This window comes from Symphodus melops, assembly GCF_947650265.1.
Source record: "Symphodus melops genome assembly, chromosome: 8".
In the NCBI taxonomy this organism is placed as follows: domain Eukaryota; kingdom Metazoa; phylum Chordata; class Actinopteri; order Labriformes; family Labridae; genus Symphodus; species Symphodus melops.
This window is the reverse complement of record NC_136698.1, coordinates 15821598-15849193: the sequence shown is the minus strand read 5'-3', so window position 1 is coordinate 15849193 and position 27596 is coordinate 15821598. Positions and strand designations below refer to the sequence as shown.

General features: G+C 40.8%; 1 protein-coding gene across 2 annotated transcripts; it reads right to left on the bottom strand.

The window, feature by feature from the left end:
• Positions 1-237: 237 nt before the first annotated feature.
• Positions 238-22248, bottom strand: rgl1 (ral guanine nucleotide dissociation stimulator-like 1). Of its 2 annotated transcripts, none has more exons than XM_079349866.1 (18): positions 21715-22248; positions 8830-8940; positions 6986-7194; positions 6812-6886; positions 6491-6681; positions 6273-6397; positions 5911-6126; positions 5710-5813; positions 5484-5568; positions 5223-5312; positions 4820-4906; positions 4521-4553; positions 4301-4422; positions 3928-4017; positions 3589-3772; positions 2592-2843; positions 2365-2479; positions 238-2035 (listed from the first exon to the last, which is right to left on the bottom strand). In XM_079349866.1, the coding sequence occupies exons 1-18, from the start codon at positions 21874-21876 to the stop codon at positions 1848-1850; spliced, it is 2439 nt and encodes an 812-aa protein (XP_079205992.1). In that variant the 5' UTR covers positions 21877-22248; the 3' UTR covers positions 238-1847. The 2 variants fall into 2 exon arrangements, with proteins under 2 accessions (XP_079205992.1, XP_079205993.1); XM_079349867.1 differs by lacking the exon at positions 21715-22248 and adding an exon at positions 11243-11489.
• Between the last annotated feature and the right edge of the window lie 5348 nt (positions 22249-27596).

Below are 27596 nucleotides of genomic sequence, written 5' to 3'. Positions count from 1 at the left end.
CCAGACCAGCCTCTGGACGTGTTATTGATAACGTCAATCTTAAGAAGCATGCCGTCCATCACAAGCTCAAGGTTGAAAAGAAGCACAGAGCTGCCTGGATCTACCAAATGCTGTCGCTTAAAGTATAGGAAACGGACCCAAACAAACAAACCAAAAAAAGACTAAAATAAATGAACAAAATTCATTAATGGTTTCAAGGTGTCAATATGAAATCAAAAACTCACAGTAGATCCATCGTAATAATGATAATAATTTATTTATTCAGGTAGAGCAAGAGTCTTTGGCAGTGAAGAACAGGGACTGGGAACATTTACAGTGAAGTGCTGCATGGAGACCAATGATTAGTCCAAATGGGTAATTAACATAAGTGAACCAGCTGTCCCAGGACTATAACATCAACCAAGGGAATCAACCGTTTACACAAACGTTTGCTTATGGCACATTAGATCTGCATTGTGAGATCAGCAGGAGTGAAATGAAACTAAAAAAAGCTTTTGTCTGCTGTAAAACGTTGCTTTAGATGGTGGAGTGTGCCGATCATACAAACAGATTAGGTTATTTACTGAGTGAAGAGCTGTTTGGCTTTTGTTTGCATGATAAAGTGAAGTGTCCCTCAGAACAGGTTTCCAAATGTGTCACAGTTAATCCTGGCACAGGCTTTTTGTTTTATGACAAGTTTAACATTTACTTCTAAAAAGTCCTTCATCACTCTCAAGTCTGACACAGATTTTCTGGCCCAAATTGAGTAACAAAAAACACATTTTTAAAAAAGCAACAATAACAAACACAAATTACAATTATTCATTATGTGAAGAGGGAGAAACCACTTACATCGCGGCTGGCTCATTCTTCTGTATTCACATCCCATCGGCTTTTGTTACCAACGGACAAGTGCAACTCTATAGTTCATATAATGAAGGGCAAAGAGGTACAAGTACGCAGTAAGAGACACTTTTTAAGGTGTTTTCTATTCCAGGAAGCCGTTCGCGCCTCTTCTTTGTTCTTGTACATCTATTCATTTCTTTTGACCCACACGTGCTGAGAATTCAAAGATGCGAGGGTTTCTTTTCCTGGATCAGAAAGCAGTTAAAAATGTTTTTGTCTCTGCACCCTGAAGACAGGGTCAGTAAGGCTGTTCCAAATGGGATAAGGACTTGTTAAACCAAGTAATGGAACCAATCAGAACGCAAGCAGCATTCGTCACACAGCTCATAATATAAGAGGGGTTGTACACTTCTTAATGTGTTCGACTGGGGAAAACAATCACTTAACAGCTCCCATCAATTGAATGATATCATTCAGAATACTGCAAGAGGTCCATTCAGTCTTTGAAAAGGCAACAGGTCTTGACACGCAGTCCAATCTGCCTTCCATCCTTCTTCTCTTTCTGCATTGATCACACTTCTGTTACCAAAAAAGTATTCAGCTACACAGACATCACAGAACAGAAATAATAAGTCCATTCAACACAAGAATACTGTTGGAGGTCAGGAGTTCGGCTGCTCCCATTACATGTGCAAAAACCTATAGTTGTAAAGAGCAGAGGCCACAAGGGGTCGCTGTTCTACTCAGTTACAGGCATCACTATTAAAAGTCAAGTCCCACTGGCACAGCAGTCGCGCTACAAGTCAACGTTCAATGTTTAGGCACGGTAAAGGGCTGAAAAGGGACAAGAGGGGATGGCACAGTCCAGGGAAAGCTCTTCAAGTGTCTAGAAAACTTCTGGAACTCCATCATGCACAGCTTCTCGTCCAGTCTCTTCTCCCACAATCCAAAAAGTCTACACCTTGTATTGTCCTGGACTATAGTGGTGTAAGGGCAAACGGAGGCATCCCTGCAGGTCACTGTCACAGTGTGACTTTGCTGAGTCGGAGTGACATGGTCGATCGGTGTTGGGCACGAGGGAGTGTGGAGCTGCACCTGCTTCGGAGCTGCACGGTCCGGCCTGATGAGCCTCGCACCCGCAGCAGGAAGTCAAAGTTGGCTGAGGTGTTCATAGCGTAAAAAACGTTGGCGTTGTCTGGGATCACAAGCTCTGGAGGAAGATAAATTATACAGACAAAACGAGAGTAATGTTTAAGATCTTGCTGTTATAGTCCTGTTACACTATGAGTCAGAATACATGGGTTACTGGGGCTTGTTCAGTTTCGATCACAGATGATCAGTGGAACAATTACAAGAATGCTGAATTGAACATATAAATTAAATTTCATTTACTATATTTACCATTGGAAAAAAAATCTTACAATATGCCTTTCAAACTTAACCCTAACCCTAAATTTGTTCACATTTTGGAGGGCCCAATCTTAAGGAAGGTCGCTCTAATGGAGAAATGTTAAATGTTAAAACATGTTTTGTTTTTACCTCTCTCCTCAGAGATGACTTGTACCAGCTCATAGCCTTCCTCAGGCTCCACTTCCAGGTTGTGCTTCGCCATTGCTCGTGATATTACAGCCGGAGTCTTGTCTTGATTGGTCAACTGTTGGAGGAGAAGCCAGAAATGTGGTCATAAAAAGGTAGAACATGTATAATGCAGTGTTAAATCAGAACACTTTCTCTCACACAGGAAAACAAACACATGTATTATTTACCATTATGCTCTTGTAGAGATTCCCGTTGCCCTGCTCCAGACTGACTCTGATGATGCATGTGTCCTGGGCCTGCGTGTTATAAGCTGGGGTCTGACTCGGGGAACAGGGGGACATGGCTGTGAGGGAGATGGAGCGTCTGTGGGTGCAGGGGGGCCCAGGATTTGAAGGAGACACAGGAGTCATGGAGACACTGGCTGTTGATGAGCTGGTGTCCATTGAGTGGAGTGAAGTACATGAGGAGGATTCTGATAGCTGAGGAAATCATAACCAGCAGTTACAAACAGGTTTAATTAACAATCAATGGACTGAAGAAAATAACTCATTCAGAACATTGATTTTTCAGATATTTGATTTAAAAAAAAAAAAAAAAGTGCAATACACAACCCCTTACCCCGGATAAAAGCATTTGGATATAAGGGATGAATGACCATCCTTAAATAGTATTTGTTCCAGACAAGGGGGAATGGTCTTTAAGTTTTGTTTTGAGCGAAAGGGATCACATTTAGAGAGTAGTTAGTGGCCTTCTCATTCATCCAGGAGTTGTGTGTGGTTTTTTTTCTATAAAAAAATTTCTTGCAAAGAAATAAAAGCTGGAAATGTTTTTTGTCAGAAGGATGGTTTTGGCTTTCTGCATCAAATATCAGACACATCAGTGCATTTTCCTTTTCTACTCAACCATGAGCTCCCAGTAATGTTAGTCAAGTGACACTGCACTGAATAGACAAACATCTAGAAATTAATTGAGAAAGAGATTGTTAATCTCTTTGCAGAGAAGGTGCTCCCTTCCACTGTTTGCTGAACAAACATCTATATTTACTTTATTCTGCACAAAGAGCAGAACTGCAGTCAAATAATTCATTTAGAACTCTGAACGTTCCCGTCTTTTAAAAAAAGAAAAGAGAAGTTTAACACCCCTCAATTTACTTATTATTCATCATTCAATCCATGCTATAACCCAAACCAACACTTTCTCTGGAATCTTAGTTTAGTGACCCACCTTGTTGTGCTGGGAGTCCGAACTGTGTGTAGGGGTGAGACCCTCGCTATCTGACGGGCTGCTGGAGTCACTGGACGACACACTGACCGAATCCATGCTCTCCCCAGAGCTGCCAGTAGGGGGCGATCGTGGTGTTTCTCTGACCGGAGAACTGGCTGCACTGCTGTCAGTTCCAAGAAACAGACTGGAAAATAAAGGAAGTGGGTTATTAGATAATGACATTAAAATAGGTCATAGCAGTTCAGAGCTTTAATAGGAGAAGGAGGCGTATTTGAAAATACATTTCCGACATTTGGAGAGAAACTCTCCGAACTATACATTCAATCTGGATGTACTCACAGACTGAGTCTTTTCACCATGCTTTTTCGAGGTTTGGGCAAGGTTGGGCTGCTGTCACCAAGACCTTCGACCTCACAGGACAAGGTGTAGCTGCAAGAGAGGATAATAAAAAACACTTTAAAACCATCAAACATTGTCAAATCATGTGACTGTTCAGAGTCATGAATTTTGAGAAGTGAGAAATGAGAGCAGAAACAACAAGTACAATAGATCAGTAGGGAGTGAAGACATGACAGAAGAACAGCAGGGGGAGCTGAGGGGACACTTGGAAAGAAGCTTCTATTGTGTGAACAATAGGTTCAACAGAGTATGACCTCATGCACTAATATGCTTCTTATCTAATGGATAACGGTGCAATGAGAAGCAGCAGTACCTCTCCTCCTCACTGAGCTGTGGCTGGCTCTTAAACCAGCGCAGGAACACTGGCTCTGGAGTCAAACAGTAGCTGTTACAGGCCGACTGGAGCAGCTTGATCTGAGCAATCACCTCAAACTCCTGCAGAAACAGAAAGAGTGTCCAATGTGAGATCTGTTTCACTTCACACAGCATCGTGTGATAATTATCAGAGTGTAATCATGTCAGCTGTGACTCACCCTTCGTCTCTTCTCAAAGTTGATCAGACCACCCTGCAGGGGACACAAAGAGAGTGCTGTCAGACCCGGGACATCACATACCAGCGGCGGCTTAGACAAACAGCATTAGGTGGACCACTCCGAAAAAACGGGACCAACAAAATTCCTCACGCACTCATGGAAACTTACGCCCCACTTTCTGACAGTGGTTACACAGACCGACTCTCAGATCTGCAGAGCTGCACAAACTCACAGACACATGCTCTCAAACATTGGAACACATGCACACATTCAGCAGGTGTTACAGCATTTTTGCATACCTCCACTAGGTCAGGTAGAGCTGTATCCAACATCGTCAGGTCTGTTAAAAAAGTCCCCAAGTACGGTATTGTTCCTTGCATTGCTCCCTGACAAAAAAACAAAACAAAACAAAAAATACTTTTCAAATCTCAGATACCACACTGAGTTTCTATGCCACAAAAAGACAAGGGTTTTTGTAAAATACAACAGAGGATTAATGCAAGTTCCCCACATAGTGTGCTGAGTAAACAAAGATAATCATGTGGCTTTATCATACTGGAGAGGCTAGAACTCACTTTACAGTGCACTGCCTTAGAGGAATGTGTTGTTTAAAGTTATAAAGCTCTGTTTAAGCATTCTCTGAGAGAGAGAGAGAGAAAAAAGATTTGGCAGAAGGCCTGAGTTGTGAAGTTTTTGTCTCACCATTTCCTTCTGCAGCTGGAGTCTCTTGTGTGTGCGTTTCTGGTGCTCCTTGGCACAGCTCTCTAGACTGGCAAACTTTGAAGTGCCTTCCTGCAGGGGGAAACAAAAATGCAGATTCAGGGCTCCAGTCCAAAAAGGAAAGTTTTCAGGATTGCCAAATTAGATGTTAAAATAGAAACTACAAATGATTTTACCGACATTTGCTCATTCATACATGAACATTAAATCAGGCAAAAATAAAACAAATGCTTGGAAACTCACCCTCATAAGGAGCTCTCTGCTGGTCAGGTAGTTGTTGTGGTCAGAGAAAATATCTGACAGTTCTTCGAATGTTTGCATGCTGTCTCTGTGTCAAGCAAAGACTTGTGTTAGCAATGGCAATCAACATATAAGATAAAATAAATGTGCAAAAATGACTGATTTAAAGCTGATTCTTCTAACAAGGTACATTGAGATCATCTGCATAAATGCAAAATTGAGGCCTTACTTGTGCACACAAGCCCAGGCTCTTTTCAGCCTGTACAGGGGGTTGGACTGCAGCGCAGATACAATGGCTCGCAAAGAGGAAAAGTTCTTTCGTATGCGACACTCCTGTTAGAGAAAATGAACACAGGGACTGTCATTCCTTGGAACATTTTTAGATGGACGTTTATGGATGAATCTGTGTGCCTGTGCACTCTCTGCCAACCTGAGCGATGTCTATCCAGCGCTGGATGACCCGCGCTCTGACGTGTGGTCTGATCTGTCTGTGCTTCAGCACCGTGCTGACCACGCAGGCTGCCACAGCGTTGAACTGTGTGATAGTGGCACGAATGGTTGGAGCACTGTGCTTGTTGTGCTTCTTGTCCCTCTGGGACCAGATTGAGCCAAGACAGTGGTGGGGTACCACCTTCTTAAACAGCAGCTGAGGAAGAACAATGAGCTGATGTTAGGTATGGCGAGACTGAAGAAAACATTTAATAGATATAACTTGTGTAACTTTTGCCACCTTTAAATCTCACACCAACATTCAAACCGTGTCTGGCTCTTTTTTTTTTTTTGTCTACTTACTGCATCCATGTAGGTCAGCTGTTCTGCCACTAAGTCTGCATCAAACGACACAAAGTCCTCCTGCAGCTCGATCTCCACTTCCTCTTCCTCTCCCAGGCAGAAAGAGGTGTTACCTTGAAAACCAGCTGGAGGAAGGCAAACACAGATAATTTTAAACACTATTATTACTGAACAAAGAACTTCATGTCGTAGAAAAAAAACAACACTTCTTTATTCACCATCAGTTTCATCCACGCCAGCCTGACTCTGCAGTTGCTCCAGCAAACCCTCAGCCCGTCTCAGAGCCTCAGAGCCTGGCAGAGTCCTCCCCAGGTAGTCCATGAGTCTGTGGAGACAGGGGTAGTCAGGAGGCTCCTGGAAGTCCTCAGGACACTGGTCCAGCCAGGCTCGCAGGGTAGAAGCCAGGGCACTATGGAGACAGCAGGAAAATAACTGTGGGTGTTAGGAGGGCTTTGCAATGATGGGTGGGCAGGTGTGTAAAGTTCTGCTGTTTGTTACCAAGAACGTTATGATTGTTAACATATAAAAATGTGTCTCACTTTCTAATGGCTCCATTGGTTTCAGAGCCTTGGCATCTTCCTGTGTCTTGTTCATTTTCTCCCACACTTCCATACCTTCAGCAGTAAAAAGCAGAGCACATTTAAAAACAAAACCTAAAATCAGAGAAGCAGTGCATTCTTTCAGCTTTATGCTACACTTGATTCCATTCCCACCTGTCGAGCAGCAGCTGCAGTACAGTCTGTGTGCTTGCGAAAGCTCTGTAGGTGGAGAGGAAGATTGAGGTGTAGGTGAGGTCGTTGTCTCCGAACGCCGTCAGTAATGTTTCTACCAGACGCTCCAGTGTTCCGGCGCGGATGCTTCGGATTTTGCACGTCTCCAGCTGGCTCACTGTGTGGCCTGGAGGCAGACGATCGCCCTCCGCCTGAGAACACACACAAAACACTTATCATTTTACCCTGTTTAACCTGTGGAAACTGAGCTGAGAGGCACCTTTGTTATTATTTGGCAGGTCCTTCTAAATCTTTTCTTTGGCTTCGGGTCCATGTCAGTAGAGATAGAGAACAATGCTTTCAATATGTCAGGTTGATTTGGATGTTTTCTCTTGTATATTACAGAACATAAAATCCTTTGATGACTCAATCATGTTTCTAAGTAAAGCTTTAAAATGTGATTTGATGAGGTGGAAACAATTCCTTCGGAAGGCCTAAATGTTCAGAAGAAAAAGGGTCAGGTACTGTTTTTCATTTCTATGTCCCAAGACATGTTCAACAATTCAAAAGGAATGACAAGTTACAAAACAGGCAGAAGAAGAAGTGGCATGGCACAAACATGGAAAGAAAGAAACTTTAGTGAAGTAAGCACGCTACAACAGGAAACGCGCCAATCTGCTTTTAATCACCACAGCCCCGAACACACACACACAGACACACAAACACACACAAACACACACCCCAGACGGAGAAAAGGACAGCAGTGGAACCGAGTTCTCCCACCTCTTCTCCTTTGATAATAGTCCTGCAAAATACCCCTTTTTATCTGTGTGAAGTAACTTAAGGTTAAGTCCAGCATAGAGGAAGTTCAGATGAAATAAATGAGGGGTAAACTAATGCAAAAACTACCCCACAAACTGTAAACAGTAATTGACTGTAGGCCTACAATCCAAGTGAAAAGAATTGCTATTATTCACAGACAATAGCCTGTTTATAGTGAATACAAAAATGTCTCAATAGGGATCGCTCTCCATTCTATCTACTCAACAGACAGCACTGTATTAAGTAGCCATGGTGTTTTAATTAGCTTGAATACAGTTGGCTGCTCACATTCATGTCAATATATCAATACAGTTTTAAGCCTAAGTGCTGTTTTCTGTTCCTTTTTTATATGCCACAGAATAATAACAGACTGTATAACATGCTATTATGCTGATATAAACAACGCAGCGGAGGAAACTGCAATGCTTTATGTGCAGTGAAAAAAAAAAAAAAGCACAACTCCAGTAAAATCCTTTAATACCCCTTTTTTTGTTTTGTCATACCAGCGTTTTGTAAAACACTGCTGCACAGGGGGAGCGAGCAGTATTGTTGGCAGCCGGAGAAGTCAGGAAATCACATGCTTTGGCTAAACAGTCCACGTCTGGAGAAACTGTTCTTTGGAGAAATTTTCAGCATGCAGCTAAAAGGTGTTGTCAAAACAGGGAGCTTTAAAGCCCAAATGTTAAAACAACAGGCATAGTGCTGCACAATGCAGAGAAAGAGAGAGGCCCAACAATAAAAAAATAAAAATAAAAAAAAAGACACATTGTGCTGTAAACAATGGAGATTAGATTTTAGGTTTAAATGATCAGCACTTTGCACACAAGCAGCTGGGTTGCTTTACAAGTCATCTAAACAGTCCAAGGTTGAAACATTTCCACTTTGGGTAAAAAAAAAAAAGAGAAAAGAAAAAAAGACCAATGCAACAGGTTAAGAAAGTTGAAAAGACTCATATTTTAATACACTAGATCTGTTAAATGTGTTTTGTCTTTAAAACTGCTTTGTCAGTGTATCATTTGACTCACCCCAAGCCATCTTGCTCCCTTGTTAGCTGCCTGCTGGATCCGAACCCTTTTCAGCGTCACATTGTAAATGGCTCCTTCCTCGACTTCCTCCCCCCAGTCCTGCACCGAGCTCTGAAAAGAAAGGGAGCATGTTTTAGAGACCTTGAGAAGAGATAAAAGAAGAGTTTGCGATTGGGACAAAAGGATATAACAATTTCCTGTTAATGACTGCAGGCTGCAGACTGCATCAACAAGTTTCGCAACAAATAACACTTCAATAGTATTTGGTTTTTTTAGGATCCTCTCTGAGAAAAGCAGAAGAAATAATCCTTAAAAAAAAGACACACCACAGGACCCAAACTATTTAAAAAAACAACTTAAGTGCAGTAAAACATCTAGACTGACCAACTCCCCAACCCCCACAGCTGCAGCCTGCCAGTCCTCCCTCCCTGTCTTTACTCCCTCTTTTATTCCTCTATCCATCTCCTTCACCCTGTCAAAGCTTCTCTCTGCAGCTGAAGTCAGAGCTGGATGGCGTTCCTGAAGATAAGAGCCAGAATGGATGAAGTATCTCAAACAAGCCTCCACATAATAAAACAGCATTTGAAGAACTTTTCTTTGTCTGTTTGCCTGCCTAGCTCCCATGAGTTTGCTTACAAATTGAAAGTCCACACGGATTTGTGCACATCTTGCTGTTTAAGTACAGTGTCTGTCTCTGGTTGTAAATCACTGACAAGCAGCAGAAACAAACAAAGGGATATCAAACTATGAATGTGCTGAGACATCAACATATGGAGACGAAAACAGAGGCACAGATAGAAAAAAGGGGGGTGGGGGGGGGGGGGTGGATGGATGCAAACACAAACACCAAGAAGTATTATGGAAAACCCTTCTCACAAACAAACGATAACGGCCTCGATCACTTTCACTCGTCCCCACTTCCATTTCATCGGCTCAATGGCAGAGTCTCCACTCAACCCCAAATAACAAGGGCTGCTAGAAAGGAGGTCGAAGGCCAAAGTCGCCATTAACACCCTCAGTGGACGGTTCTGAAGGCTGATGGCACACAGCCACAACCAGGCCGTGTTAGAGTTTGAAAAGAAACATGTGATGCAGAGAAAGAAAAGAAAGCTCACACCAACAAAATAAAAACAAACAAAGAGAGAGACATGGAGAGGAGGAGCAAAAAAGGGATTTCAAGTGGACTTGGCAATAAAACTGGCAAGCAGTCTGAGCCTTTTTCTGCTGAATTTCGCTGAAATATGTCTTTATGTCCACCCCCTACCCTGTTCAGCATTTTGTCATAAGGTCAGCTTCCTATAAGTGCAAGTCTCTCTGCCTCGGCCCCTCTCTCTGTAGCTGCTGCTGGCTGGATGGCTGGCACAGTCACAGATAAATACATCATGAGTCATGCACTCCACACACTCCCAAAACAATAGCAGGAGGTCTCTATGCTGGCTGGCCGCGCTGCTGAGTTCACAGTCTGCACACACAGCCTGCTTTTTTTGTCAGCCAAAGAGATGGAGATGTTTTTCAGAGCAGGGTTTTAGAAAAAGGCTCTGCCAGCTTTGTGCACCATGCAGGGGCTTATTGAGGGACAAAGTTCCATGAGCCTACATGCAAACAGAAACCAAAAACAGTCTTTCACTGTGAGATTTCTATACAGCAGAGGGATGAGGAAAAGACACAGCAGACAGGTGTGGGATAACACAGTACAGGGCAGCAAATGACCCTGGGTATTGCGCAAACAGGACATGAGTTGTTTACTCTCAGGACAAATTGGACACTGCAGATAATGCTTTATACGTGCACTGGGGTGACACCAAGACGAGACTATTAGTACTCCATCTTTGCTCAAATAGTGCTAATCTGCCCATCACCTGTGTGTGAAACAATACTCTCCAGATAAGAGCAACAACAGTTGTGTTTGGCCATTGCTGATCTGTTGGCTTTTGTGTTTACCTAGCCTTCACGCAGCTGGGACCCGTGCAGACACACTGATGGCCCCGGGGCCACGCCAATTGTTCCCTCTCTGTTTCGCTGCTGGCCCCCAGACAAAAGTTTTTACATCTACCATCAGGGAGGGGAAATCTAGCGGATCGAGATCATATTTGGCGGAGTCGGCAGGGGATTTTTCAGTTTTAGCCTCCCCTTCCTTTCCCTACGCTTCCAAACTTTACGCGACATCTTTACGCAGCTACAATGTAGGCTAAACTGGATTTAAAGCTGAGTACACCAAATTAAAATGCAGAGTTCAACTGGTCCCCTACTCCCCCTCCTCTTCCCTTTCTCCCCCCCTTTATCCGCTACTTTCCCAAGCCTACAAACACCCCCTCCCCTTTCTCTTCCAATTCTCCCCCTCGTCAAAAACCCAAAACCCAACAACAGAGGGACTGGTGGAAAAGCATGCGAGTTTGTCTGTTTTTGCATTTACCATTTTAGTTTTCCAGGCGAATTTCATGGTGAGCGTTTCTTTCATGATCCGGGGACAGCATCAGAGCTCGGGAGTAATCCGCGAAGGAAAGAAGAAGATGTGTTCCTTAAAAAAAAAATATTAGATCCTCGCTAGAATAATTCCTTCTCCTTCACTGCACACACTAACCGCTTCAAACTCCAAGTCCTCCTCCTCTGTGTGTCAGAAGGCTCTCCTTTCTTCTACTGAATGACCAAACTCCTCCTACTTGCACTCACAACAGTCCCGTTTAAACTCCTCCTCCTCTTTTTTTTTTGTCCGACTTTCATCAGACTGACAACATCGTGCGCACTCACACAGGGAAAGGACGCAGGCTTGCGATTTCTGTTTGCGCAATATATCAACTCACAGGAATCATAAATCTGACTCTTATGAAATCCAAGGGAATCATAACAAATGTTATTGGCTGGTTCGGACTGTCTACGTGTTCTGTGTCTTAGTTATATACTAATTTTACAAAGAAATATGTCAATGTTCAATTATTTCCTTCGTGTTAAAAAGGAATTTGACATAACTGCTTAATGCATATTCAGAGAACTTGTTTTCAAAATTATAATTTTATTCATATTAGCTGTTTTCTATACACTGTTGTTGTCTAGCTTTAACAATATCAGTTGCTAATTGTGCACTCTAAAGAAACAGAAACTTTCTTCTGACTTCCCTTGTGTTTTTCATTATGTCTGTGATTGTATGGTTCTTTAAAATGTTCTGTTTGTCGCAGAGTTTAGTTTCATGTAGTTGAGCTCTCTCTTGAAATTGTTGGTCCACATTTTTATTGTATTTTACTAAAAGCTCGGATTTACGGTCAGATTGAGATCGTAAAATAGGTTTTTACAGAAATGTAAAACCTATTTTACCTTCTCAATGTGAAAATGCTCAATTTACATTAAGCTGAGTCAAAAGTGTGTTTCACAGTGTGATAAAGCTTTATTTGTGCCCCCTGAAAGAGTGTATATTTAAGTGATGGTAACACATGAAAAGAAAGTCAACAATAAAAGGCAATACCTTTGGAGGATATACCCACTTTAAAAACAGAAGTCACAGAAATGTCACTATACACTGTTAAAGAGTTACAATTCTTCTTATTTAATGTTGGCATAAAAACATTTATGATGATGAAGAACCATTGGAAATGGAAAATTTGCTTAATAGTCAGGCATCCAAATCTATGTACATGGTAGGCCTATATCTGAATTGTTTAAGTGTAGAGTCTCCTTTATATCTTCTTAGTCTCCGCCAAGAAAATGACCACACACCCCTCTTCCCTTTTACAATTCTTCTGCAGATATCTTTTCATTTTTAATTAGCTTCTAGTCTGCCTTTTCCTGTCAGTATATAATAAACTGTGATACACTCGGTTAACATTTTTAACTAAGCACATTCCTGGATTGTCTATAAACTTTTTGATATTTGCAGTCTGGGACAGGCAGCGTTATAGACTACATAGAGGTTATTTTTTAATTTTTTTTATTTGTGATTTCAGGAGATAATGCAAAACACCTCTTCATTGCTGCTTTTCACGAAGCCAATGAGGCGTCTGACAGTGAAATAAGAACAATTCTTTCTCTCCCCAAAATCCAGAGATTTATCATTTTCACATAAAAGTCCTCAACCCATCCAACAACGCTGAATCATCTGATCTCATTACTGAAGATATCACTTCTTTTTTTTTTAAATGCCCCCTGGGGACAAATAAAGTTTTTTGAATTGAATTGAATCACATAAGGACATTCACCAGGCTTTTCGCAGGGTTATTTACAACTTTTTTTGTACATATTCAATAGTATTCCTTGTATTATTTACCTGCATACAGCATCACTGGATATTTAAATATTCCATAACAGTAAGATTTCATATACACATGAATGATGGAGGTCCTGTGTGAAGCAGCTGCAGCCTCAAAGCCCGTGCATGGGACAATACAAGGAAGACCGTAGATGCCGTCACTGTACTGTGCATTGTCAGAGAGAGGAGAATAGGCTGAGTGTGAGAATGGACAACACTGTTCTCCTGTGACTGTTCCTACACACGTACTCAAACTGCCCACTTGTGTGAATAAATGGGAAGATATGAATCAAGTTTGGTCTCTGTGAGGGGTTTTTTGTACACATTTGTATCATAAATGAAATCAAAAGTGACCAATGGGGGGGTCATGCAGTATGTTGTTCATGAAAAAACAATCATGCTGATTCAAAGTCAGGCGACAGCGTGGAGGTTATGACGCTTAATGTCATATGTCTCAGTGGAAGGGACAGCTAAACCTGCTGTGGCCCCCTTTTCAATATCGTGTGTGTGAGCTCGTGCATTAGATATTGCTACCCACTCTCCTGGCTCCCATAACACCATCATGTTACTCAAACGTCACGCTCCGCGTCACTGACTGTCACACACGCTGGCTCGCAGAGTACACACATGCACCTACACACACAAGGTCCCAATTTTTGTTATCATTGCTCCCTATTAGAGTTGCTTGGGGTCACCAAGTTCAGGGAAGCCCAACACACATCTTGGTCATTTTTCTCCATGTGTGGTTATCTGTTTTATCAGTGTGACTCTTCATCAGGATGTATATCTGGCCAGGCTCCAGTTCCCAGGCCAAGCTGCCCCGGTGTCCACTCGGGTCTCTGGAGCTCTGGGAAGCCTAGAGTGGCAGTGGGAAGGTTGTGACCCCGCAAGACCCTGAGCTCAGCCCCCTGGGGGATAAGAGTGTTGGTCTCACAGTGGGAGTGATGTCACATCTCAGCCCAAACAAAATGTCTGACAAATGTGACAGCTTCTGCTCTGTGTGATGGATGTAGACTATAGTATCATATAGAAGAATCAGGAGACAGTCTTCAACCAATTCTGGCCGACAGTCTTATGTCCTTTAAAACAAATATTAAGCTCCTCTAAGGAATTGTGAGTTGTGTTGTGTTGATATTGGTTTGCTCCTCGGCTGTACATCTTTATCTCTGTGCTGTTCTTGACAAGTATGTGTGAATATGCAAAGTACAATTTTATGACAGAAAAACTCATCCTGCTGTTTTTTTAAATAAATGTTTCACTAAATGTGAATCTGACACCTGCCCCCCGACAGCCGCTACAGGCATTACAGAAACAATGTACTATCAATTTTAGTCTGTTATAACCCCTTAAAACTCCTCACAGGAGCTTTACATATTCAATTCAATATCTTTTGGGAAATACATTAAGTCCCCTTCCTACCAAGACAAAGACAAGAAAATAGTGTCAGTTCTTCATTCCTTAATTATAAGCTAAATCTAAATGTGTGGTATGTGTAGACTTGAAACAGGAGGAAACGGTTGGTCTGCCTCTGACCAAAGGTAACAAAATCCTCCTGCCAAAACCTCCAAAGCTCATTTATTACAACACCATGTTTCAATTGTATAATCTGCTTCAGAAAAATAAACGACGAAGAATAACATTTGAGTTGTACATATTTGTTTCTTGGAGAGAAAGCAACGACTTCCTTGAGTCTCGAGTCTGCAAGGTTGGAAAGCCAAGCTGCTCGTCTCATCAAATGTGTGGCTTTGTAAATGAGACCAGGTTCTTGTATCTGCATATTTCACAATCTGTGCAATTAAAAGTAAACGTGGTGAAGTAACAGTTAAAGTGTACAGCTCCTACAATGTAATTCAGGCCAAACCTGATACCAAGTTTTCCTTTCTCTGGGAAGACTAATGACGTAATAACTCTTAGGAAAGCCCTCAACAAGTACTCGGCCATTTGTTATAATGAGTTCCTGCTATTATTAAACATCCCAAGTATCCTCTTCAGTCCATTCCATGATGTCCGAAAAGGCGGCTACAGTACAGACAGCAAGGGGACAAAAACAGGAGGAGTGCCGCTCGCACTGTTGTTGCACCAGTGTGGGGAAAAAACGCACATTCCAGGAAATCTCCCACTTCCTGCCTCCAGCCTCCTGACTCCAGCGAGCCTGCTGTCCTCATACCTGACTGGCTGAGGGGAGCCTCTCTGGCTTTCAGCGTGGTCATAAAATCAGACTAATACGCAGAAGGAGGAGAGGGAAGAGAGGAGAGATGAGAAAAGGTGATTTCGATGCAGAAGAAACAGAACCAAGCCACAAAAAAAAAAAAAAAATAGAGCTATAAATTTTGGCATTGGTCACATGCAGCATGTGTAACAGCTCAGTGTTTACACACAAGATAAGAAGGTCGTGCATCAGAGAAAGTGTGGGACCCTTTGGAGATTAACTTGAAAGGACATTATCTCCTCTTTGAGTATGAGATGCAGAGAAAGAGTAGGAGTGGGAGAGTTCACAGTACAGTCAGAAAGTGTGAAGACCCGTACTGGCTCAAAGACAAACATGATGCAACAGGACCATCTTGCAATTCCAAAGAACGACTAATTTCATTTTGATTTCGTTTTTTTCCAAGCAGAAAGCGACAGGCTTTCTTTTGTGCAAGTAAACACATACGGGCAGACACATCATTTCATCCAGTAAGAGGAGTATCAGCTGACACATAGAGCCAAAACACTTGAGAGGAAAGTAGATTTCAAAATGGAGAGTACCTTTCCTGCCTCCATATCAGAATGAATGTGTCAGAACATTCATAATTAGAGCTTGTTTGTTTACAGTCTTTTCTCAGTATGTTTGTGTGTGGTTGGTGGGCTTAGGTTTCCAAAGCATACTGCCCAGTAGAGGGCAGAGTTCAAAAACCGCAGTGTTTATCTAGAGTCAGCAGAGGTTTCAGAGCCGGAGCAGGCCAGAGATACAAAAGTGGAGAGGTTTGGATTTATGGTGCAGGGTTGGAATGATCTGCTCTAACCTAATAAAACCAATGAGCAGGAGAATAAAAGTAGCTTTAATCTGGCATTGAAGCGCAGTGAAGCAGTGGAAAGCCACTTTCTAGTTACTCTTGTTTATCTAATAAGCGAACAGATGAGTGTCTGTTTCTCCAGTAGTAGTATTAATGAAATTCAGATGGACAAGAACACGCCAGGTTGTCCCTTATATAACTGACAGCTGCATCTTCTCTTTCTTGATGTTTCTCTCTCTCCTTTAAACTGAACCCTTTGTTCAAACATTACAGCTCTGTCTCATTCTCACTCGCCCTCCTTTCTTATGTCATGTCTCTGCTTCTCACATCTATTGTTGTTGAGCTCTCCCTTTCCCTCTCTCCCTCTCTTTTCTCTGGATGGGTGACATCATTAGTTTCCAGTAAAGTCCGAAGCCGCTGTCTGACACCCCTCCTCCTCCCCCTCCTCCTCCTCATCCTGCACACTCCAGCACAGCTGACCCTGCAAACTGAGACAGACTTCAAGGCGGAGCTGCCTACAGTTTTATTAATAACAAATCCACCGTATCTTATTCCTGTACAGACATGTTTCAGCTTGAACAAAATGTAATTTATTGTCTTTAAACAGGATTCATATGGGATCAATTAACCATATCTGAAGTGCTTTTAAGGTGTCCCTGCATTTCGAGGATGAATAAGAGAGGCTCCGGCACACACATTCAAACAAACACACAGACCCCTTCTGGGGCCCCAAATCTGACCCCAACAAGATCTAAGCCCTGCTAAGCCTTGAATGAATCGGTCTGGACTGGATCTGTTGTCTGTCTGACCTCCTGCTAATGAGACATAGACCATCTGTTGCCCACCAGAGACATGCTTCTCTTCTAGCTGTCACATATACGCAACAAAAACAACACACATGCATCAGTGGAGATGGTGGCAAGCTGGTGACAATCACACCAGAGAACTCCTCTGCAGACTCGAATTCATGAGAGAAAGTGAAAAATCACACACTTTTGTACCATAAAGCTATTTCTACATTTGGGCACAATAACAACTCAACTGCTGCAACAACAATGTCCTAAAAGAAAAAAATAGTTAAAAAATAGTGTTCTGTTGAATTAAAAGTTACATGTTTTTTGCTTATAAGGTTGGTGTGTCTTTATCATAATCTGCTGACATACAGAACGTGCTAACCTTTTGTATTGATAACTGTAGTGCACACACAAACACAAACACACACACACGAACACACACACACACACACACACACACACACACACTAATACACATATCACAATGTCAGCTTGATCCTAGTCATGTGTCGAGGCTAAAACTGCAAACTCTGCCTTAGCGGGAAATGTGTGTGCGTGTGTGTGTGTGTGTGTGTGTGTGTGTGTGTGTGGTTGAGGGGGTACATTGTCACATAAACATAGAATGAAAACTCACCATGAAAAAAGCCAAAACCAAATAAAAAATGTGGCTGCTGCAAGCATTGCCATTTGCCTCTTTGACCAGTCCCTACAAACACACACACACACACACACACACACACACACACACACACACACACACACACACACACTTGACCCCAAAACACACACATCTATAGGCATATGGCACAATGAGTTTCTGCTCCAGTTAAGAAAGCTGCTCCTGTGGGGTTGTCCCACTGGGATGGAGGCTCGAGTGACAGGGACAATACCCACAACATTGACTTTTCACACCAGTCCTATTATGTGACCTAATTTGCCCCAAAATCACAATATCACAATATGAAACCCCAAAAGACCCCCAGGCCACGAGACAACTTGACATGCAGTAAGTCAGCCGAGTGTGTAAACAACAACTTAATAAAATAAAATACAAGTTTAATAAATACAAGCTTAATAAATTGTGCAATTTCAGACAAAAGATAGGACGACACTGACCAGACAGAAGGACATCACAGTTCTTATGTGTCTTCTATTGTTGGTGCTTATTGGATTAATTAATGACCCCAAAGATCCTTGAGCCATTCAAACCAACTTTTCAAATCAAGTATTTTACAACATTGTTTGTGGTACTGAAGTTAATAATTTGAGGGCAAAAGTTAGCACTGCTCTTTTTAGTGTAAGATAACAAATAGGTGTTGTTTAAATCTGAAACATGTGAAAACATGTGATGCTCCTTAAAATACATGGAAGACATACAATCTGAGCATGATCCCTACATTGGATGTATGGGGCCCTGTGTCCAGAGAAGTCACGGGGGGTTTGGGAAACTGTCAACCTGGGTAACAAAGATGTTCTTTTGATTGTTGCTTTGACCAATGCTGTATAAATATCAGTGACTGGATGCATTCGAGTGGGATCACTATTGGTTTGTGGCTCTCCCAGGCTGAACCGGCAAGCCTGGTTGATGCTGTTCTTCTTTGTAAATAAAATTCTGCTTATTAAAGCAACTCAGTGGAGATTTCTTCATCGTTTATACATCATCATAGATGGAGAAACTGCACTGCAAAAACCCATGCAATTGTAAGTTGACTTTCAGGTTAAAGCCAAAGAACAATTCTTAGTAACCCGAATGAATCAGTGAACAGAAAAACACAAGACAAGTGACAAAGTCAACTTTGGACATGGAAACACTGACACGTCACTGAGCATTTGCCTGAAACGTGCACTTCTCTGTTCAAAAAGACGCAAAAGAGGAAGGAGGAGTGCTCACTCAGCTTTCTTTGTTTTTTTCAATGGAAAACACGCACATCATCAAAACTCCCTCCTATGACCATCCTCTTTTCATTTGTCCCTGTTTTCCCTCTTTAAAAGTCACTTCTGCATTTCCAGCAGATGACCCACTGAGGTTATTGAACTGCTCTGCTGGGTATTGAAGGCCAACTGGTGTGAGGTGGTGGCAGATATTCTCTCCGGAGTTTTTTATTGATTGGCCTGTGTTTAATTATATTCAACAATCACTTACATGATGAGAAGAGTATAAAATGCTTTAGATGTTTAAAATAGAGTTAAACAGTTTAACTCAGTTGATCATGAATCATTTCAGTCTCTCATCTTTCTGTCGGTCTTGTGCATAGGCGATTAGTGTGTGCATGTTTGGGTCTCCTCGTCCTTAGTGGACTGCAGATAATGACTGACACCTCAGCACTCATTCCTTGTCTCTGACCTGAACTGTGGACCCCACTTTACCTGTAACCACATAGTAGAGTGATCACAGACACCTTATCAGTCTAATCACAAGCTTTATGACAGCAAGGGTTTCATAACTGCATGCAGTTATCTCACAGGAGAGTGAGCTCCTGGAACTCCTGCGCCAGTGGGAGCCGACGGATGGGGCTTTGGAGAGCTTTTTTTTGTTCTTCTGTAGATTTTATTTTATTTCGTAATCAAACTAATTTAACTTTAAGCCCCATGATGCATTGTATTTTCTGACATAACTTCACTGAAGACTTTAAGCCTTTTTTTAAATAATCACCCATATTGCTCAATTGCCACACTGAGGACAATAACAACTTAGTATTGTAAAATACAGTCACAAGGATCGGTCTCTGACACATGCAGTGGTTCATGTAAGCTGTTGCATCCAGAGAGTATTGTCATCTCTAAGTTGGAGAAATTTTTTTAGATCTTTAAAAAGCCTTTGACACTGTCAATCAACAAATACTCCTTTAAAAAATGTATTGTTTTAACCAATTAAATTGACTGGAGGAGATAATATATTTCAAATAGAGTTCAGTGTGTTGTTCACCACCCCTTGATGAATAAAGTGGGAGTACCCCAGGGATCTATCCTGGACCCTATTCTGTTCAGCCTTTATATAAATCATCAGTCTGCACTGATGCTCACTCATGGTTACATTTCAACGTAGTGTGTATGTTTTTATAGCAAGATTAACACTGTATGTCACGGTGAACCCACGTTCTATGTGTCTGGGGAGGTAATTCAAACTGTTGCATTCAAAAACCAAGTGGTAAAGGTAATGCAAATGCAAAAAACAGCATTAAGGCCTATCTTATCACTTCATAAACAAGCGCTTAAAGTTTTGTACAGAAAACACAAGCTTTACCACCTCTGTTACATCCTTGACAAATATAACTTGCTCAACTGGTGAATATTTCAAAGCACTCTGACACATGCCCAATATTTAATGTGCCCACAAGGTGTGCCCTAAGAGGGGACTGTGTAGTCCTTCTTAGGTCCAGCTCCTTTGGTCAATTATGTTTCATTGTGAGAGCCTCTAAATTATGGAACCAATTGCCAGTGGAGAATAGAAATTGCATCTCCCACCATATATTTACCCACTGTCTTAAGGACTGGCTTTAACCAATAAAAAATGCGAACACCTTTGATATTATTTATTCTGAGTGCACGTTTCTCTATTGCTATGTGTTACTTTAACTATCCTGTCTAACCCATGGTGGTTTGGATGAATGTTTGGTCACATGTTTTAATGGAGCCAGTCTGTTGGCACCTTGTGATAATGTTATCTGTTGCTCACTTAAATAGATGCCTTCTGGTATAATGTATTTTCATTGTTATTAGATATCACTTCTGGAGCAGGTGGAGGTTAAATGTTTGCTAAGTGTCACATCGTCGCCTTTTTCTTGACCTCACCACCTACCCATTAAATTGAAACGTGCCGGATGTAAACACCAGAAATATTTCCAACTTGGCCTCAATACCACAAGTGTGCACATGCAAACAATTAGCTACAAACTAAGCTGGAATAATCTGCCAACTGTTAATCACACTGTTATGAAGAATCTGTGACCTCACATAAGAATTAAAGAAAGGTAAATAAACAAAAAATGTGACGATACACCAATGTGAGTAATGTAAGCAAAGGTCTGAAAATTCAAGGGTTTTTTTAATGATGCAAATTAAAGTTGTTTTGCATATGGGTTCTGAAGTTAAGTGAGTCATGCCTCTTCTGTGAACGCTGACCAGTCAGCAAAGCTGTGTGTGCGCACACACACACAAACTCTCTGAGCAATAAGCGGTAGTTACAGTGTGAATTACTGTCTTTCATAAGAGGTCAGCTGTCCTCCTGTCTGTTCAGCCAAAGGTTACTGTCTTGCTTGCATTATTGCATTATATGAATTTTTGAATATTTACATAACATTTAATTGAGTGAAGTTCATACATGAACTGAAATCCATATATTGAAGAAATGGCAAAGCAATTACTGAGTGATTTTTATAATTTGTTGATGTTTTTTATTTTTAAATCACCATCATTTGATGTCCATATTGTTACCACAATGTGGGCCAGAACGATGAAGTCCAAGCAGCCTGAGATTTGCTTTGATTTACTTCTCCGCTGTAATCAAATACCCACCAATCTCTCATTTAAACACATGAGAAGGTTCAAAAACACTCTTCACTGTTTGTCTTCATTATCACCTTCCTCTGTTTCTCACATTAACCAACCGACAGACCTTGAAAAAGTCACAAACACTTCCAATCTCTCAGGTCATGTTTTGAGTTACTTGCGTGTGTGTTTTTAATCCTCGTATCTCACAAAACAGACAAAACCTTGGACACGAAAACAAGACATCAGCTCTAAACATTGTAAGGTCATCTAACATCTGACAGACTGTAAAGTGGGACTTAAAGTACATCTGCCACAAAAGAACAATACATCTCTTTAAAACAGATAACATATTCTGCTGTGTACTGACCCAATGGCGTGGGCTGCTCTCTGGGGAGCGAGGCTGGTACCTCTGCAGGGAGACGCCACCCTCCCCGTCCAGCAGCAGTGCGCAGTCCAAGTCAGGACAGGTGTTGTAGTGGGGAGCTGTAGGCCAGGGCAGCACGGTGGTCAGAGGGTAGTGGGAGATCATGCTGGCCAGGGCATACTCCTGTTTGGACCTCAGAGTAAATGGAGAAGAAATCTGGAGCAGGGGGGTCTTCAGGTGTGGAGAATGAAGATGATGAAGATTAAGGATCTCTTAGGCCTCCTTGAGGTGTTGATTTTCCAGATTTGTTTTCTCAGCTTCTGCTCTTTCCTTGGTCTGTATGGTCTTCACTCAGAGGTTTCACTAATGATAACTTCCTCTCCTCAGTCTCCTCTCTTCTTCTTTCTCTCCTCTCTGACGTACTTGTACAGTTTCTATCAACTCTCTTATGGGTTTTTTTCTGTTCTCTCTGCACGAGAAAAACTTGGCTTGCCAACAGCGCTCAACCACATGAGTGATTAAAGTCTATTGTCTTTCTCCCTCCTTCTCTCTCTCTCCTGCCCCCTACATTCATCCTAGCCACAGGGAGGAGGAGGAGGAGGAGGAGGTGGAGGAGGAGTTAAAACTAGTTAGTTAGCCCGCCTCCCCCCCTTTTTTAAAAACAGTACCCCCTGACTGGAAGAATGTGGAGAAAAGGAAAGAAGGTCAGGCAAGCGGAGATAAAGACAAGGATGTTAGGGAAGAGCTTCTAAGAATGACAAACAATGGAAGGTATTTTCCATGACAGAAGTATTTCTGACTGAATTTCTAATTCCAAACTCTGCTCATTAAATCTGCCAACACTTCTTAAATGGTATTCTTATTGTGTTGAGCCAATATTTTTGCTGAATTTTGTCATAATCTTTTAAGCAATCCTTTAATTCTTTTGAAATGTATTACCAGAATTGAACATTTCTTTGTGAATAAAAATGTCAAACACAGACTTCTCAAGTTCCCCTGCTGTTGAGGTTGTTTTTTTGTGTATGATGTTTGATTCCTCTTTTTATTCAGTTTTAAATGTTTTACGAAAACTAAGATATATATTCAACAGTATATCAAGGAGCATGCATACTGTATATACTGTAAGTATAATTGCATATATAAAAAAATCAGGTGTAAAGAAATGTGGACGCTTAATAAAGTCACTTATTCAGCTCTCTGTTACACTTTACAGCTTGGTGACATCTGTGACAGCAGGGCAAAAGTCAAACTATAATAAATGTGTAACAACATGGAGAGCACACACGCACACACACACACACACACACACACACACAGTAGCAGCAGCAGAGTGAATAGTTAATGTGGTACAAAGTATGAAGTCAGATATTGCATCTTGTTTTCTTTAGTAAATAAACAGCCGCTGTGAAAACACAAATGACAGAGGAGCATCCGGTGAAGTTACTTCACAGCTGAGGGACATTAGACACACACTCATGTGCAACCAGTCTATATCATCTATTTTTGTCTCTCTGTATGTGTGTATTTGTCTCTGTCCGTCTCCTAATATCTCTTTTTCTGCATCTCCCTCTATTCCATTTTGTCTGCTAGTCTAGTAGCTGCAGATAACCAGGAGTCTGGCTCTGCTCAAGTTTCTTTTTTTAAACTTTGAAACAAGTTTTTCCATGCCACTTTTGCCAAATGGTCACAAGCGCTTGCTCATAGTGGATTCATGTTGCACATCTCCTAAACAACAAATTAAGTCTAGCTCTGCTTTTTTGACGACTTTTGTCAGGATTTGGCACAATAAAAATGACAATTCTTGCTTGATTGAGTATAACTGCTGAGAGAAAATTGTATTTCTTATTCAATGACTTGATAACTGTAGTCACAAGTTACTTTTCAGATCAAGTTTACATAAAGAACATGCAATCGTCTAATAAAAAACAAAGCATAAAAAGACATTTATCCCCTTTTTGCATTGGTGTCTTAGAAACAAATGCTTCCAGTAACACTTTATTAACACGTTTATTAGTCGTTTCACTTCTAGTCGGCTCTCTTAAAAGCCCAACACTAATAACTATACTTCCTGAATCCCATATGTGTGATTAGTTATATCTTTACATGGATAGACAAGCATTTTATTTTGATCACAACATGTTTTATTTTTAATCATATATTAAAAGATAACTCAACTACTATATCATGTAACTAAAGTCCTCTTTCCACGAGTAATTGTTCAGTCCAGTAGAATCAACTCTGCTGCAGCATCAGTCTGGCCCTTGTGGTTCCAGAGTAGTGATGCGGCCATGATTCAGACCTTCAGTCTGACTCAGCGAGACAACATTCCTCTGTAATCTTTATAACAGAAAAATGTAATGAGCCTCCACCTAAAATATGTTTATATTTAGCACTGACTCATGGTTTGAGGCCAAGTATTCAAAAACATCAAACATTCAATGGCTCTCTAATCAAACCAGATAATTCAAGCTCAGTTGAAGTGTTGGAAGAGGAGGAAAGCATTTATGAGTGTGGCAGCGACTCTGTGTGTGTTTTTGCGTTGGTGTGTGTGATTGCTGGGAACATAAAGGAGCATGATATGCAGGAAGAGTGAGTTAACACATTGCATGTCTTCCTGACGTGTGGATGGACTTCCAGTGAACCAGCCTCCGCTCTCAGCCTTCCTCTCCCCCTCTTTCCTCTGTTTCCTTTCTCTGTTCTTTTAGCTTTCCACTTCCCTTCTCTTAACTTCTGCCCTACATGTATGATATGAGCAATCTGCACAGAAAGAGCAGGAACATTTTCTTTTCCCTTGTTGTTTTTTAAAGAAGTATATATTACCTGCCAGATTAACTTGTTTGTTTAGTAAAATCCTTTACTTCTTAGCCTTTTCTCCTCTGCCTGTGTGAGTGTGCTGAAAGTCTCAGTGTATATAACATTTGCTGCTGGAAGCCAACCGTCCTATCTCAGACAACATACATGCACACTTACATACACTCTCTATAGTCAAGACCCCTCAACACAAAGGAAACCTCTCCCTCTTAATCTCATTTATCTCTCTCTCTCTCTCTCTCTCACACACACACACACACACACACACACACACACACACACACACACACACACCTACACACACACACACACACACACACACACACACACGCACACACACACCCACACACACACACACACACTGGCACACATAATAAGAAATCTCTGTTGCACACAATGCTTGATGCATGATAACTGAGTTGAATCTTACATGCTGATACTTAAGAAAAACTCGTGTAAGACATATTCAAATCTTTTGATAAGAAAAACAGCTAGTTTTTTTAGTCCAGCACATCATCTTTTATAGATAAAATGAAATAAGATAAAATTATCCTTTATTTTATTTTTGATACAGCGGGAATATTCCAGTGATGCAACCGTAAATGACATGAGAAAGAAGAGATGCATATAAGTTCAAATAAAATAAGAATAAATAGAAATTTAAAATGTATTTACAACCATTACTTATCAAGTAAGTTTACTAAACACCAATTAAAATCTCAACTAAACTATACAGGACATTGAGACATATTAAGTGGCAAGTTTTAGTTTAGACAAGTTTAGACAAGACTAGTTTAGACAGAGTTGAAATACAAAGTAAGCAACAAAGGGAAATATCAAAATAAGCATCTTGATATAAGTGACAGAGTCTCAGGTATGTCAGTGTGACAGCCACAGTGGGGAATGTCAGTGTTCATGTTAAAGACAAAAGGACCCACTGCTGCTGTACAGTCTAATGGCAGTATGGCACCTGCTGCAGCTCATCATGGAGAGGGTGAGAGAATTTGTCCAGGATAGCTGTGATTTTTAATCCCATCCTTCTCTCTGCCACTGTCTCCATGTTGTTTAACAACAGAGCGTGCCTTCTTCTATGAAAGTAAGAGTACAAACATTCTTCCAGCCTCTGTCTGTACTGTGTTTTTTGATATGCAATATAATGAGATTGTTTTACTGATGCATTATTGTATATGAAGCATTTGAATGCTAAATATGGTTTGGGAGAAGCTAGTGCATGGTGCTGTTGTTGATGATAATTATAAAATTAAATACAAAAACACTGGTTCTGTACACCCCTTGTGCACACAATCACAAAATATAACGTTAATACATTTGTACCGCTAAAAACAAACTCATTAAACCCAAGTGAAGAAAAACTACAGAACAGGATTAGGGCCAGGCATGAGAAATAAATGATGAGAGGAAGGAACACATTTTTTTCCATTTTGCACTTGAAAAGTTACAATTTTGAGAAAATGAAAAATTATTTTAAAAAAATACATTGAAATACAATTTTCGGAATAAAGTTGATGTTTCACGAAATTGAATGTCCACTTTATTTTCTATACAACAACTTTTATATTGGCATTCAAACTTTTTTTCTCTCGAATTTCAACTTTCTTCTCTATATTTGAACTTTTTTCTTGAAGTTCTTAGTTATTATTTCTCATATTTGGCTCTAATCATCCTCTCTAGAAGACTATATGTCTGAGAATGTTAAAGTTCAAACATTTTTATAGTGGCTTTTCTTCAACATATTGGTATCAGAAATCCAGTACAGCTTCAATGCCCGTCTCCTGTTTTTATCAACCCCACACTGCGCCCTGCTGGTTGATATAGGAACACTCAAATTCTCCCAAATTAAAGAATTAGACTGCTTAATCCTTTCCAGAGTTCATTTTGGGTAATTCACGTGAAGCAAATGCAAATCAGGAGATTAGTTTGTTTACAAGAAGGAAAGATCTTTGTATTTCTATTGTCTGTGTTTAAAGCTGCTATTGCAGCCGGGCTCTTTCTGTACGGATAGTACAATGCTGAATAAGTGTGTGTTTGATTTTTTTTCTCACAAACACACCCACTTATTCAGTCAGTGAGTGGAGGTCTCAGAGTGCTCTTGTTGACACTGAACAGTTACTCATTATCAGTGAGAGGAAGAGAACAGAAGAAGACAATGGACACTTTCTCTGGATCACTGACCCGCAGAAGTAGAAAAATAAGAGGAGGAGGCAGAGGCTCTCTGAGTGTTTCAAAAACAATGTTTTTATTTTACATTTCCTTCTCCTTTTTTTTGCTTCCTTTTGTGTGTGTGTGCATGTGTTTTGATGATGTCCGTACATGAATGTGCGTATGTATGAGTATGTTTGTCTGTCAAAAGGACACGGCCTTACAACAGCAGTGTTAGTCACCAGCCACTTCCCCGCTCAGTCAGCAGCATCTCTGAATCATTTCATCCGCTTGCACAATGATATTACTGTTATTACATAAAGAATAGACCACTAAACAAAACACGTCCCCTTGAATTACAAAGGCTTAAGACATGCAAAAGAAAATAAAAAAATGTCACAATTCAGAACTATGAAAAATTGCAGAATAATAATAATTACATTTCAATAAATCACTCATCCAATTGTTCACATCTTCATCATATTATGCTAATAATATATAACACTAGATTTAAGCATGATTAAGCTATGATTCTGTAATTCAAGGCCTCCTTTGAGAGGTTGTAAAGGGCTGCATTTAAGTCAAGTAGAGTTGTTTTTTTAACTACAGGATAAGCACAAAGATCTTCATCCTGTGACATGTGGAGTGGCCAGTGTTAATGTTGCACTCAATTCGCGTGATGGGGAGTCACTTTTCATCTCTTTTTCTGCTAGTAATAAAATTGACTGTTTGCTCTCTTTTTAAATGATCGAAAAATCAGAATAAATTAACATGTAGTAGACATTTACAGTTTATCTAAATATATTTTAAACAATATATTTTCAACTTTACCTGTGATGTGACCTTTGTTCCTTGATGACACCAATTAGTCAAATGAAACCCTGAAGACCCTCTGCAAGGTTTGACATGGATGT

Excerpts from the sequence above, each read along its gene's own strand:
- rgl1 (XM_079349866.1), bottom strand. The coding sequence starts at position 21,876 with ATGATCTCCCACTACCCTCTGACCACCGTGCTGCCCTGGCCTACAGCT. Across the intron at positions 6,398-6,490 it reads TGGCGTGGATGAAACTGATG|CTGGTTTTCAAGGTAACACC; the intron begins GTGAATAAAGAA and ends GCCTTCCTCCAG. Across the intron at positions 4,423-4,520 it reads ACTTTGAGAAGAGACGAAGG|GAGTTTGAGGTGATTGCTCA; the intron begins GTGAGTCACAGC and ends CTGTTTCTGCAG.